General features: G+C 40.7%; 1 protein-coding gene across 1 annotated transcript; it reads left to right on the forward strand.

Moving 5' to 3' along the window:
• Positions 1 to 10681: 10681 nt before the first annotated feature.
• On the forward strand, positions 10682 to 12886 carry LOC131285648 (mucin-2-like). Its single transcript, XM_058314506.1, has 2 exons — positions 10682 to 11181; positions 11266 to 12886. The coding sequence occupies exons 1-2, from the start codon at positions 10682 to 10684 to the stop codon at positions 12884 to 12886; spliced, it is 2121 nt and encodes a 706-aa protein (XP_058170489.1).
• The last annotated feature ends 3079 nt before the right edge of the window (positions 12887 to 15965 follow it).

A 15965-nucleotide genomic window follows, 5' to 3' on the forward strand; every position in this document is an offset into this window, starting at 1 on the left:
ACGGATTTCCAACCGGAAGCGAAACAAGTTAGTTTGGTGCGAGCTAGGATCGTTTTGCATTCATAAAAGACAATCCTCCGTTTCTCCCCTCTGCTCCCACCCCGAAGCGCCTTGTACCCAGCACCTCGCCGACCGTTTTCAAGTTCAAGGATCTGCTGCGTGGTGGAAGCGCGAAATGTTTCACAATTTCCGTAAGGGCCTCTCGACCGACGGGCGGCGGGAAATCGCACCCTTTCGGTATCGGGCGGTCGGGTATCCCATGGCGAACGTGAAACGGGAGTTTACACGCGACCAAAACAATCGTTGTCAAAAGTTATCCCACGGCAGCGGAGTATCGTTATCGGATGGTGCATGTATGCTTCCGGGAGGGAGGCGGGCTGTTTTTCCACCCCGTATCAGAGCTGTTTTTCCACCACCCAGCTGGGCGCCACTATGGTGACCGTTTCCAACCGGCCCTGGGCGGAGTGGGAAAAATCAGAGAGTCGGATTCCGGTGCGGGTTCGTCGGCTTGCCGAGAGGGAGCTCGCATTGTGTTCGAAATTTTTATTAAAATATGAACCACCCGTGGTGCTTTTCACAGTCCACGCTCACTGGGCACTTGGAAATTCGACCTACCGGGGGGAAAGGGGGGAGGAGGAAAAAACCAACAAAGAGGGGTTTCATAATGGCGCAAGGGGTGGAAATGAAAAGCCAACCTCGCACGGGATCACCTCGTTTTCTTCGTGGCGGTTGAAATCCACTCGAAACACGCTCCGGGGATATTTGCGAAGGGATATATGCAAAGCGAATTCATCGTTAAGAAATAAAACAAGCATGAATGCAAATATTATGACATCGATTGTAATAACCATTAGCGGCACACAAAAGCCAGCGATCCGATCCGGTTTCGGAGTTGCCGATGGCGGATAGGAGTTTTCCAGCTTTTCAAGATGAGCCCCAGCTAAAGTTGGACTAGTTGTATCATTAATTTTTCTCCGGAACGTGCTCCTTCACCAATCTGGCGGACGCAATGGGGAACAAACTCAGGTAGATGTCAGCATGAAGCAGGTTTTGCATGGTTTCAGTCATTCACTGAAACATGAGAAAAAAAAAATTCTAACGGAAAATTTATATAGAATTTGAAATTTTCATAGAAGAAGCACAGCGATATTCATTCATATAAATTTTTCACTTAAAAATCATTCAGATTGATTCCTGAATCTTTCGGGGGTTCAAATCTTAAAACATTGATGCATCTTTCGAAACTCTATTGAATCTTTCATGGGTTTTATCACGAATCTTCATGATTCTTGCATTGGCGTGGATCAAACGACTAGGAAAAAGAAAATTGGTGTCTCTCTACTAATTTTTTGAACTTTTCTTTTCTGTTCTTTTGAAATTCCTCAGTCTTTTGAATTCCTGAATTTATCGGTAAAAGATTCATGAACCTTGAAAACTATGCCAAGAATCATTCAGATTCATGAATCTAAAACGGAAGTTCACAACTCTGCAGTATACACATTTTAGTACTACCACCATTCTTTCGACTATCAAACAATCAACCTGTTGGAACCGTTGTAATGTATCGGTCCAACGAAGCTGTCCGAACGGAAACGTCGCCGCGACGGCGATGTTTTTGTAAATGTATAAAAGTGATCGAAGGATGCGCCTTCGTCCTCTTGGTAAAACGTAAACGAGAAAGCCAGACGATTTTTTTGGCTTTTGTAGTTTTAATAAAGTTTCGCATAGGCAAGAAAAGCTGGTTGCTTTCTTTTTTTTATCTTCGTACCGCCTAGAGCCTCGTTAAAGACGATTGTCTTTAACACAACCAACATCTTATCCAATCAAACGTAAATGGTAAATTTGTAAGCAGTAATTATAATAAATTTACCTCCACAATTATGCACGAAAGTAAAGGTAATGGCCAACATCTTGGGATCGTTAAAAATTGAGCTCTATCACTGTTCTACCCAGGGATTTATTTATTAGGCCATCTTTCAGCACATTCCCGGCTTAAGAGGCTAATGACGCTCGACTTGATTAACGGGCAGCCTTATCTGAAGTAAATTGAATTGCCATATATTTGGATCATTCCACTGCAACCCGTTTCAATCTTCGCTTCGTTGCAGGAGTAAAATGTAACTGATTCCAAACGCCATCGCACATGTGGCGATCCTCTGCTTCGACGAGGCGTCCATTTCTTGTGCCAATTGTGTGTGCGCAACCTTCTCCTTTGGACCGAAGATGAAAGGAGTTGCAGCTGAAGGATGAAGGAGGCCTTGCAAATGAAATCAGATACCGACAATGGTCTGAGCCCCGGATATCAAACATGCAACAGCCGGCCAAAGGTGGCGTGCGATGGAAAAGTAATAGTCGTGTGCGGAGTTAAGCGGACTCCAACTTACCACTTGTTGGGCGGTGGGTGATGGCACCGGATAAAGGGACCCATTGGAAAATCGTGCCCCAGAATCGTGTGTGTGTGAGTGTGTACAAGCTGATGAACATTCAGGAGGAGCTTTGCCTTACGCCACAGTGGAAACCGGTCGTGGCCAAATCGAAAGTCCTTTGGGCGTTGCATAGCGTGGTGCTAAATAAAGCGTACTCCGGAGGGCTATCGGCAGATCCATCATCACTACCACCACCACCACCACTACCACCGTTGGAAGTGATAGGATCCTTTTGAAGGCAAGAACAAACCGACTGAAGCCGTGGTCTAGGACCTTGCGCTGCATCGGTGGCAAATGAACTGAACGCCGGAACGCACTATCTCACCGGCGCATTAGTTTTTGGGCCGCAGTGATGCGAGCGAGTCGGTACGAACGGAACGTTAGGAAAATTAATTAATTAACTGCCCGAAGAGGAGACTCGTTCCGGGAAGGTCGGTCCCGAAACGGGGTTTTGTTTGCCGGCTCTCCCTCTATTGTGCTCATTTTATTCGGCCACGAGAACACGACGTGCCCCAGCGTGCAGCGATATTATCGTTAATGCGTGATGCGCCCCGACCCAATGTGGGCTTTGGGAACGTCGAACGAGATCATTAGTGCTTGGTAGGTGGTTGTGGCAGTGCACCCGGTCCGTTTGATTTATGGAACTTCATTAAAACCACCGAGCGGTTCAGAGGGTTCATTGTAAAAGTAGACATAAAACGAAGCGAAGTGTTTGCCATCGTTTGCAAATTGAATGGCATGCTTTGATTGAAAATATGTAGTGTCCAGTCATGTTTAAAATGTTTGCATATTATTCAATCATCGTCATCCCTTTGCAGGAAACCTGAATGAATGCGAGCAGTATTTGAATCAATTCAACAGTTAATGTTTGCTAATTGCTAATTGCTCGCTGTGTTCTGTTACAAGTGGTTAAATGAAGAAATGTTCCTATCATAGCTATCATCAAAGCAAACCAGGGGTGTCAAACATGCGTTCCACAAGAACGTTCAATGCGGCCCGCGACCCCTCGGAAACAATACATGGAAAGTTAGTACCTTTAGTATTGGCTTTCGCTGAAATTGCAAAAAAATTTTAACGTGGTTCAACAAATTTCATTCGAGCATTAGGACAAAACCGCCGTACACCGTTTAAACAATTTCTATAAAAAACTCATCCTTGATCTACACTATGCCGACATATGGTGGAAGACATGCGCAAGGATTTATAACAGTTTTTTTACACAAGCGAATTAACCAGATGAACTACAAGAGCTTTTTCAATGAAATTACAGATGGTTCAAAACAAGATCTAGAGAATGTTTTTTGAATTGTCCAAACCTGACAACTACATTTTATTAATTAATGTGAAACCCAACCCCGCAGAGGAAACTGTTTCTTTTTTTACTACTGTTGTAACGCAGAGTAAAGTCCGCATTTGTTTAAAATGCAACGTGCAAGTGATACCAATTCAAAGTTCCCTTTTTTAATATTCGGTCTGAGTTCGATACAACAAATAAGATCGTTATTTATCCGTTATCTTAGTTTTCATTCATTTGTAAAAAAATACTCAGGATAAATGTTCTCCATGTACATTATTTATTTGCTTGTCTCAAAAAATCTTCATATCGTCGTGATAAAGAAAAGGGGGATATGATTCACAGAAAATGGGTAAGAAGTATTATAATGCACCAAAGATGTAAAAGTGTAAATTATAATGGTTTCATCCACCTATTTTCATAAATCCAACTAATTTATCAAAACCAAAACCTATTTTGGGAGGAAATGGGGCCCGCGAGGTCAACTGCGTTTGACACCACTGAAGTAAACACTACCAATAAGCTAATTGTAACGAGGATCCTCGCTACGGGATGGTTTTGGAATAGAATCATTGATTATTTCGTTCGTGATATAAATGTGCCTTACCTTGTTGTATTTACTGCTTCATGCCAACTGACATGCCGGTGGAAAGCAAACAGCGCTCTGGTTCGTGCGTTGAACTATATTCACTCAAGCGTTCGTTTCGTCCGACTAGCGTTTTTCACTGCTCCACCGAGTAAAATGGAAAGTCTGAAAGAAAACAGAGAAAAATGAGGTGATTATCGAACGGCGTCGCAGTAAGATCGTCGGTCTTTTCCCGCGCCACGATACGGAGCGCGGATCGACTCCAAAGCGGGGAGGAAATAGTTGCCATCAAGCCGGCCACGACCGTTTGCAGCCGTAATCGATAAGACGGACGACAAGCAGGGGTATCAATTCGCAAGCCAAACAATAATCCCGGGCCGGCAAACGGCGAAACCAAAGCGTCGACAGCTCCTGATCGACTTCCGCTCCGGCGAAAAGAGCGATGCGACTAAGGTAAACACTTTTCTCGCCGCTTAAGAAGCAGTCGTTCGTTCCTTCGAGCGAACGCAACAGGACGACAATCAAGAGTAGGTCCCTTGTGTGCGTGTGGGTGTGTGTGTGTGGGTGGGTGTATGTGTCTTTTTTCTCCATGCTTGATGCGTTGTGTCAGCAGCAGGGCTTCATGTCTGGTTAGAGTGTATTGATTTCGACGAGAACATGTTTTTTTCTTTTCCCCATCCAGCAGACAAACAAGCTATTTGTTGAAGAGTCTCTCTAATGGTGGAGGAAAATCCGAGGTACGACATAAAAAGAGTGTTTTTTTCTTTACTTTCTTCCCACCAGTCTCTGCTCCGGACTGCAGGCCGCACACTGACCGCACCATGATCTGCCATCAGGCGCAGACAGGCAAATACCAGCCAGTCTCAGGGAAGACTAATGGTAGCGATATAAATCAATGGAGCAGTGTTATCAGTGAAGGAGATTGTTGGGGAAAATGTCGAAGTAGCAAATTTATTTGTTTGCTCCTCCCGGTCTTCTCGATGTTAAGCTGTGCATACCGTCGGGTGAGGAAATAGCGAAACTACTTGTGTCTTTCATTTTCTTTCGGGAAAAACACAAACTATTTTTGATACAATCCTAAACACAATGTTATATTATTCTGATGCATCTTCAAGCACATGCTTTTGGTGGGGAAACATCGATAACGAAAGGGCTTTGAGGCAGTTAAACGATGATTAACGACACCAATCCCTTAAGATTTGTAAAAAATACATACATGTGCAACAAAGATGCACAGTCTGTTGCAATTGCTTTCATAAAAATATTTAAGAGCAAAAGGAATAATCATACTTAACCAGTGAACAAAAAAGAAAATAAAACAACCAATGAACATTGTTCTTCACTGCTTGAGTTATTGTTGTTAAATTTAACTCATATTTCCTTTAAACCAATTCAATACTTTGAGGCAAAAAGGAAAAGTTTTCTTTTGAAACAAACCAAACTCCTCGCAAATGAAAATGAGAGTTGGAAAAAAGAATCGTACCTTTTGTCGCCTAGAGGCCCAGCAGCGATTCGCGGGTTTGCACAATGGCACAAAGTTTCGATCCGATGAACGAGTTTTGGAGAAATTTTCCAAATTAATGAACGCTCGGACGAGCTCGCACCCTTTCAACAAACCCCCCTGCAAATGAAGCAACTCCGGAACCGAAGAAAAAGGAAACACAAACCGCCGGGAAAAAGTGGAGGCGATCGAACGGAAAAGGCTTTCGAGTGGGCCTCGAGTCACACAACGGAATCAATTAATCTTTCGCCAAAAGTTTGATTGTTTTCCATTCGAAAGGTATCGGAGGTGGGGTAGAGGGTGTGATTTGGCCGAGTTCCAGTTTTTAGCGTTTCCTTTTTTTTAACTTTTGCTGTGTAGGTCAAGCGGAGTTTCCATCTAAGGTTACGTTTGAAATTATTTGGATTGTGCAACTGGCTCAAGCGCTTCAGCATACCTCAAATACTCCCTAAATCATATTAAACACTTTCTCCTTTATTATTGTTTTTGATCAATTTGGCAGTAGATTCATTTAGATGTAAGATAAAAGACATATCAATTATTTTCAATTATGTTTTCTTACTTGCATTGTAAAGTCATGTGGAAATCTCTTTAGCGGAAGCAATATTTGTTTGTTTAAGTATATCATTTTGTTTTATTTTTAATTTTGTAATATTTTGATAGTTTTTTCTTGGTTTAAATGACTGTTAAACAAGCAAAGCGTGACATGTCGTACAATATTAGTTGGTTCTATAGAATACTTTTAGAATAATATAAAAATACATCTCTTATAAAAAATAAGTCTTTCAAAATAGTATGTCTTGAATAAGAATGACCTTTGTAAAACATTGTTTTACAGTGTGTTGTTTTCTGAAAAAGAAAATGCTTGGAAGATAAACATCTGTTGGAATGTACAAAATTTAATCTGTGGCTCAGTGCGTTGCCTCCGGATGAAAACAGCATTAAACTTGCTGGAGTGCGTTGGACTTAGTCAAATCTCATATACTTCTCAATTTGCAGTACGTCGTGGGGTGACCGTGACATTCCTGGTACTCCGAAGTATTCCTAAATAGGACTTCAATCCAGATAAGCTCGTTACCGGCTCAGTACCGACAATTTTCCTTTTCTTTTTCCTTGATGCAGTTACAATTCATTCCGATCTTGTCGGTGGCCTGCGTTACACGAGCCAACCAAAGGCAAAGGCAGCAGCAATCGTTTGTGCTGTCATGGGAAAAGCTGCTCGTACGTCACAGTCCATGCCAATTTGGCTCGGTTTGCGTTCGACAGCCGGAGGAAAAACGTCCAAGAATGACGACTGGGAAAGCATGGAAAGCAGAGAAACTGCTCGTTAAACTAATTAATATTCATGATGTAAAATGGCTCCAAAACGACGGTCATTGTGCCATCCGTGAACCGTTATGCTTCTGACGAGCTGACGGGCGGTCGAGCGGGCTAGTTTTGCAATCGAATTTCCAATCCGTTGGTGTATCCCGGCTGCCGAGGAATCGGAGGCCCGAGCTCCCGTAGTCCATCGCCGAATGACGGGCGTGTTTGATTGCGTCCTTCAGAGCGCTCTTTTTTCCGGCGCCGCTGGAGGCAAAAGGACGGGGGAAAATCACACCCGACAGGCCTTGCCAGTTGTCCGGCGTTCTGCATCTTTCATGTTGTGATGCATCCTATTTTCTCCATTTTCTCATCCCCCTTCGGTTGCAGTGGCATCGCTGAGAGTCCATCACTTATCATCGAAAACGTCACTCCGGCTGTCAAGCGGAACGATCGTCTGTGTTTGCTGACCATCGACGTCCGCGAACCGGCGTCCACCGTTTACGCTCCCGGTGTCCTCTGATTGCCGCCGGCCATCGTTACCGTTGCACACAAAACCGCCCATTCCCAGCGGTAGGACGTAGGTGAAAATCAGCGCCAGCCCAAAGTGGTCCCGGATTGAGTTTTATTGAAGTGGAAATAACTTGATTAACTTAATTGAATTGAAATCGATAGACGTTATTTTATCAGGGGCAGTTTTTCCTATCCGTCACCATGCACGCCGTACGCTGATGCATGTCTGTTTGGCGTTCTTCAGTCGTTATTACCTTGGTTGTCGAGCGCATTGTACAGCGTCACCCAAACCCTTTCGAGCATCCTTTTTTATTTATATTTGCGTCTCGTTGATTCGTGCACAAATGTGTGCGCTTTTCATTGTCGGTCCAGTATTGAAATCAAATTGCGAAAGCTTACGGCATCGCCGGTGGAAAAACGTTCGCAATATTTTCGATGATTGGCACGTCTCGTCAGAAAATTCGTGAAACATCATGCAGTGATAGTATGAGAGAAACTTTGCTAGGATCACCTAGCCTATCGATTGCAAATTTTCAACGCAAATTAAAGCATTAACGTTTCTATACACACTGTGACTGAATAAATGTTGTGACACGAGATTAAAAGTGTATTATTAGATTTTTATTGTTGAATTTCTATCGAAGGGGGATAAAAATGTATTTTTGAATTTGCTTATTATACTAAGTACCTTAATTTAAAGTTAAAATTTAGAGTATTTGAAAATAACTATCACATCGATCGCATCTTGTATTAATTATTTAAAAATATTTTAATACGTTCTTATGTTTAATCTGTTTTGAAGTTCAAATGTAAATTTAGTACAAACAAAAAACAACATTGTAGTATTGGGTAAATATAGAAATTAGTTAACAGAATGCTGGTTTCAAACAACTCAGTGGAGTTTGTCAAAATATTAAAACGTACTTAAAAAAAACTTGGAAGAGCTTTTTCCAAGGACCTTGTCCAAGAAATCGATCATAAAGGAAAAGTACTACAGGACACGGAAAATAAAATGGAACGAAGGAAACGGTGTTGACACTTCATCTTGCCAGCGGGAATGGTTCGAAAAGTGTGTCTTTGTTCGTCAAACAACGGTCAATTTTTTCCACCTTTATTGGATTGCGAAAAAATTGATTCGTGCAATTGCTCGCTGCACAATTATTTTACCCACTTTTCAGAATAGCGTTGGCAGCTGGATTCACAATTTTCCGTGCAAACAATGCTTCCGACGGAGTGATTCTCCAGAAATGACTGAAATGCCCGGCTAGCTGGGCAAATGCTGGGTCGTGAGCTTCGGGATAAGACGAAGGTCAGCATAAGCTGAAGGAGTGCAATTTGAACAAATCAGTCGAACGGTCGAGTGCAGGGTTTTATCATTCCGCAGAGGGAAAATTGAACAAAATGAAGTTTAATGCAATAAAACGATGGCTCTAGACCGGTTAAAATGAGGTTAGCAGAAGGCATTTATCATCAACAAGAGACAGCAAATATCACGCAGAAGAAAAAGTGTGTTCTTTACATATTTAAAGTAATTATTTACTATAATTTTGGGTAAATTTTAAGATTTGAAAGAACTATACATAATTTATATTTTTCAACTGTTCTTTCATGCTCTGTTTAAATGAAGTGTGTCCCCTTGTGCAATGGCTCACAGTAACAGTGTATAAAATATATTAATGTTAAATTTCAACCGATGATTATCATTATACAATCTCTGATATTTTAACTACACTATTGACGCGAGACTGTGTCTCGTAGGGATGAACGTAGTTTCCCAACTGAACAAAATAGATATCGAAAACAAGACCCTCTTGCGTACCCACAGATCCTCATTCACTGGTGAAATGCGCTGAGCCGATAGTTTTATAATTTTATAACCATTCATTTATCAAAACTCCCTATCCGTGAAAATGATAGTGCCGCACAGCGATACCGTTGTCGAGTGCTATTCGAGTCTAGCTTAGTCCGAATAAAGGATATCTCCGGACGACGGGGACCAAGGACAAGTGTCGAAGGGCGGAAAGTGGTAGTAGTTTTCCAATTTTCACCAGTTTCCGCCTTGTCATGTGCCGTTCGCACCGAATTGGGGAAAATACGCTCACCGGATGCCCGTCGTGGAAATGAATAAAAATCCATTATTCCGTCACGCAAATTTGGCGGAGGAAATTTAATTAAAATACATTTTGTCGAGCTGGCGAAGCCGACAGTACCGGCAACAGCAGCAGCAATAGCAGCTGCTGCAGCCAATACGCAATCCAATCGGGCCAAGCAACGGCAACGGTGTATATAACTCGCAACAACAACAGCGCCACAATGCAACGGCGCTCAGGTATAGTTAGTTTTCGATTTCAATTCATCGAGAAGATCAAAATAGATGCCAATTATGGTGTGTTTGATTCGGAATGCAATTGTTAGAGAGATATTTTTGCTCACATGCCGTGGCGTTGTCTGCTGGTTTGCTTATTGAGGCTTTTTTACTTTTTTAATAGCTAAATAAAGTATGAGTTCTGTCACAAATGGATACTAAAATTACTCAAAAGATTATTTGATGCCGTGATGAAAAACAAAGTATACCTTAGTGTCTGAACAACCTTGGGTGATTGTGTTTCAAATGGGCAAAATAACGCTCAAAAAACAATCAGATCGAAACAATGATAACAGGATACTCTTTAACCGTGTGTGAGTGGGAGTGTTACATTAACAAAGTGTTAAAAACCCACTTTTTTGTTATCTGAGTAAAAAAAGCAAAAAATAAAAACATTGAATGATCCATCTGAATGGTAGGAGGAAAAGAGATTAGTCACAGAGTACACCATTCACGTATCACCCTATCATCAACATGATGTAATACAAGTAGCTGAATTATTGACTGTTGAAAATCACACCAAGTGAGCTTAACGACAATCCAATCTTGCATAGGCTTATCAGTGAGATTAGATATATGGCAGCTGGATCGTATATACTGAAGACTTGTGCCAACCGGAGCTTAGTAGTATTTTGGTGACTGTGAATCGTTTACCATTTATTGGTAGCAGCCGACCATAAGGATGAATACTTCTATGTTAGTATTTCTACTCTCAGTGGTAATTGCTTCCACCACTGCAACGTTATTGCGTTGCTCGGAGCAATCTTTTGACGCATTTGGCGGTGTCCTGCCCAGTGGTTTATCAAAATCCAAATACTCCATATGTTCGGACGGTGTAGTGCACGAAATAGCTTGTCCTCATGGAGATCATTTTGATTCGGCTTCTCAAAAGTGTATCACGAGTCACGAGTTTGAGCAACAGGCAGTAATGGAATCTTATTTCGAATTCGAAGAGTTGTGCACGAACCCAAACGAGGTGCAGTTTCTACCAAACCCTACGAACTGTACTCAGTACATTATCTGCTACGGTCTGGTGGCAATCCAGCAAAGCTGTGAATATGGTCTACTTTTCAACCCCGAGCTAGGATTGTGTGACATCCCCAGCAACGTGGTATGTGGATACAGCTGCCCAAGGGTCGATGATCCCGAAAATCCAGTGTGGCTACCGGATGCAAGATTGGAAGATTGCTCAAGGTAATGGCCGTGAAAATGATTCAGCTGATTCAATAGCAAATGGTCTCGCAACGTGCCTAACTGAACTTTTCTTATCACCCGCAGGCATTATCTGTGTTTTCAAGGAAATCCGATTCAATTCTTTTGTCAGAATAATCTATACTTTGATGTGATTTCAAATACGTGCACCTATCCACAGTATTCCGCTTGCAGTATTCCGGGAGTGTACTGTGATGCGCTTCGTACCGAAAACATTGAAAATCCCAGGAGCTGTACGTCGTACTACACCTGTCTGGAAGGATTTCCACATTTCAAGAGCTGCGCCAACGATGAATACTTTTCGACAGAAATGGGTCGTTGTGTCGTCGGTTCATGCCCGCCACAGGTTGAAACGACAACACAACCGTTGCCGACGACACCAACCGGTATAACTTCTACTATTGATTTGAATACAAGTACTACCAGCTTTACGTCTACTACAGATATCAGTACAAGCACGACCAGCTTTACTTCCACCGTAATTTCGACTGAACAATCGACCACAGAATTATCTTCTAATCCCACACTATCGACTCCAATCATAACGAGTACGGAAATAACGACGGAATTTCCTACACCAACGATGACTACCCCAGGAGGGGAAACAACTCCTGCAGTAACGACCGTTGATGCAGGCTCTACAACTGTTGAGGTACTTTCTACAACATTGGACACTACCTTGGATAGTACAGTTTCTTCGACGGAAGCTAGTACAACAACAACTGAGTCTGGTTCAACATCAGATGTATCCATAACAACTACAGAAGATGGTACAACTGCTTCAACTTCTGAAATCCCCCTCACTACAGGAGATGTGACATCTACTGAATTTATCTCCACTACTGTAAGTGTACCAACTATTACTCTACCATCTACAACAGAATCTGGCAGTACCATCGAAGTAACTATAAGTACTACTACAGAAGATCCGTTCACAACTGTAGTAACGCCAACGATAGAGTCTTCGACTGCAACAGAAGTTGGTACCACACCCGAAATAACTATCAGTACCACTACGGAAGATCCAACTACAACAGAAACTACTTTCACTACTGAAGTAACACCAACAGTAGAATCTTCGACTGCAACAGATGCTGGTACTACAGCCGAGGTAACTATCAGTACCACTACGGAAGATCCAACTACAACAGAAACTACTTTCACTACTGAAGTAACACCAACAGTAGAATCTTCGACTACAACAGAAGTTGGTACAACACCCGAAGTAACTATCAGTACCACTACGGAAGATCCAACTACAACAGAAGCATCTACAACAGAAACTACATTTACAACTGAAGTAACGCCAACAGTAGAATCTTCGACTGCAACAGAAGTTGGTACAACACCCGAAGTAACTATCAGTACCACTACAGAAGATCCAACTACAACAGAAGCATCTACAACAGAAACTACATTTACAACTGAAGAAACGCCAACAGTAGAATCTTCTACAACAACAGAAGCTGAAATTACTACAACCACTTTACCAACAACTACCATTGATCCGTCTGAGTTCTGCCAAGGATCCGGCAATGGAGCGTTCCCGTACCCTGGAAACTGTTACCAATATATATTGTGCCTCAACGGTTCCGGCATTATATCTGAGTGTGCCGAGAACCAAATTTTTAATGCAACTCAGCGAGTTTGCGTTCCTGGTGATCGAAGCACCTGCTCCTTCCTATAAAGGCCACCAAAACAAAATTGACTTGAATTACTTCTTTTCAAAATGATCGAACCAGTTTCAAGAACCAAATATTAATAAAGAATTGACTATATATCTTTTATTTGTTTCTAGAGGAATGTAATGAGGGATTGAACAGTTTATGGAGCTCAAACTAGAAGCAAATTTTATTCGAGAAAAGTTCAAGAATCTTTTCAATTAGTTTTCTATACATACTGCTTCTTCCTCTGACCTTCAATATAAAAACCCTTGCCCAATTAGCATTGAGCAACATCATAATTTAGTGCAGGCGACAAACAAGCCGCGCGCTTTCAAATATTTTAGTTTTCCACTTATGTTTCTTATCAATCTAAATCAATTAAAGGGGTCATGATTGACATGTTCATCGTTCATAATTCATTAATTTTACATACATTTTGTACATCTCCTATTCAAAAATATGATAAAAATGTTGTTGTAATAAAATTAATTAAACTCGCAATAAAACTAGCAAATTTATTTGACACGTGAAAAATTGCTCGTGTGCTTTAAATAACTGCAAGAAACTGTTGTTTTCGCCTAAGTAGTACACATGGTCCAATCTTACTTTACTGACAAATAGATTGACCAGCATTGTTGCAGTTAGCTTCTAAGATCATGTGCGCCTAAAAGTTATACACTACGGCCGTGGGGACACCGAAGACGTTTTAAAACAAGAATTTAAAAATAATATTTAATTACAGTCGACTCTCGATAATTCAAACGTTCGATAATTCGAAACTCTCGATAATTCGAAGTATATCAGTAGTCCCTTGGAAAACTCTCACTATTTCGAATAAAAACAATACGATTTGGTACACTCGATAATTCGAAGCAAAATTCAAAGCTAGTTTGCTCTCTTCACGCGGTAATTCGAAGCTGTACCCACTCAACTCGCAACAATTCGAAGTTCTGAGCAAGTTGAAACGTGGTAGAACGCGTCACATTGTGGGTGCCCTGTAACACTGTGTTGAATGGATACGAAAATGTTCGTCCGAATTAGACTACATGGTGTAGACGGGTGGACGGACATATTTGGGGCACAACTGCTTTGTAGGAAGGTGCACAAAGAAAAGTGAAGAAAAAACAGTTAGCGAAAACCGTAGCTGCTTATTTCCTACCACTCTTGATAATTCGAAATCTCGATAAATCGAACTTTTTTCTGGGTCCCTCCAACTTCGAATTATCGAGAGTCGACTGTATTTCTTAACGATTGCGTATGGTTTGCTGAATAGATAGTTTTGAATTTCTTATTATCATTTGAGGATGGACTTCTCAATATAATTTAATACATCAAATGGTTAACACTAGAGTATATTGCTTTGTAATCGTGCGATGTTACTTTTTAGCAGTGATTTCAACCGCTCTTGTTGAGACGCTACAACCAACCATTCATTTTTGAATATTTTCTTTTGAATCCGTTAACTTTTAGCTCGGTATAATCGCCGAGTATCCCAAAGGTTAACGATGCATCACCAGTGTGTAAAATGGTATTTTTGCTCTGTTTGTAGTTACCACCGACAATTACCAATACTCGATAATGTGATGGCGCTATCAAGAAAACAATGAGATCCAACTACTGCGATATCTGTAGATACTACTACTTCTTTTCGTACATCCTTGTCCATCATTTTCCTAATTTATGTGCGCGTGACTCAAAACTATGTAAACTCTTTCATTCAATTAAGTTAAATCAAATAATAAAAATAAAAAGTCCCCGTTAATTTTTTTAGTAAAGTAGCATCACCATACTCAAATACCATGTTGACAAATACGGGGTCGGTATATATTTCCTTGAAAGTGCCAGATGATTAAAAGGATACCGAAAGCGCGGGCCTGATATCTTAAACGATTATTTTATGTTTTCAAAGTAGTACCCTTCCCTTTTCAACGGAGTATCAACTTTCTAAATAGTAAAGTTACATAAAAGTCTCGAGTCCGGCACCCTTCGGTATTACGAACGACTGACCACCGATGTATAATATACCGTCTCTCGGTCACAGAAACTCTCTTTAAAGAGAAGCCTAATTTCACTAGTGGTTGTCGTGCCACAGAAAAAAAGAATTACATAAAAAGTGTCCAAAGATAAATAAACAATTTGAATTTTTATCGTTGAACATTTTTAAACAATTTCTTACTTATTTTAGTAAGTCACACTTTTACAACATATAACAGGATCACCTCGTTCAACAATTTCAATCTCCATTTTGGTGAAGAAAACAAGCCTGACCACGTGAGAATTCCGTTAAAAATTGAGAAAGGTTTTTTCTAAAAGCTAAAAAAGGAAGGAACCTAACCTTTTAGGAAGCACTAAAATTTCCTTAACGAATAAAATCAGTTGGCGGGGTGGTCTTTGCCGACCCCTGGTTTAGATAATCGTTTTTTACGGTTATGGTATGAAATATGAAAATTTGTATATTTACTGGAAAAAACAAACAAAAAGGCATTGAATCGAAATTTACGAACTCATACTAAAACTCACAAAAAGAAAAAAAGATAAATAATAATAATAATAATAACTAGGATCATGTTTGCATATTAATGGTTTAAAATGAAATTTGGTATGACTTCAGTTAGTAAAGCTGTATCTGTAGAACAATATTACATAACATCATAACTTAATTAATAATAATAATTCAAGGGAACTGAATGAATCTAACACAATATATTTGCTATTTGCTGCAGTATTTATTGTTGCAATATTTAAAAATAGTAGACTGTTTACAATCTATTAGCAAAAGTTGAATTAGCGAGGCTTTCAAAATGTGTCACTGCCTCGATATATTTTAACTCAGTGCGGTTGCACAATTCGTTCCCCGCACAATCTTACAAGTACCCATTGCCATTGAAACATAAAATAAACTGGTGACAATTTTAAGGATGTAGTTGAATTCCATTTAGATCAACTATACATGATTCTGCTGGTTCAATAGTTGTAGTTTAAGCTTCTTCTATTTCTGTAGATGACTCTGTTGTTGTATCTGGATTTTCTTATGAACCAGATGCAGGTGTAGGTTCAGTTGGCGTTCCAGGAATGGGAGTTGTCATTGATGGACACGATCCT

The sequence above is a fragment of the Anopheles ziemanni genome, chromosome 3 (genome assembly GCF_943734765.1).
Source record: "Anopheles ziemanni chromosome 3, idAnoZiCoDA_A2_x.2, whole genome shotgun sequence".
Lineage (NCBI taxonomy): Eukaryota > Metazoa > Arthropoda > Insecta > Diptera > Culicidae > Anopheles > Anopheles ziemanni.

Excerpts from the sequence above, each read along its gene's own strand:
- LOC131285648 (XM_058314506.1), top strand. The coding sequence starts at position 10,682 with ATGTTAGTATTTCTACTCTCAGTGGTAATTGCTTCCACCACTGCAACG. Across the intron at positions 11,182-11,265 it reads AGATTGGAAGATTGCTCAAG|GCATTATCTGTGTTTTCAAG; the intron begins GTAATGGCCGTG and ends TATCACCCGCAG.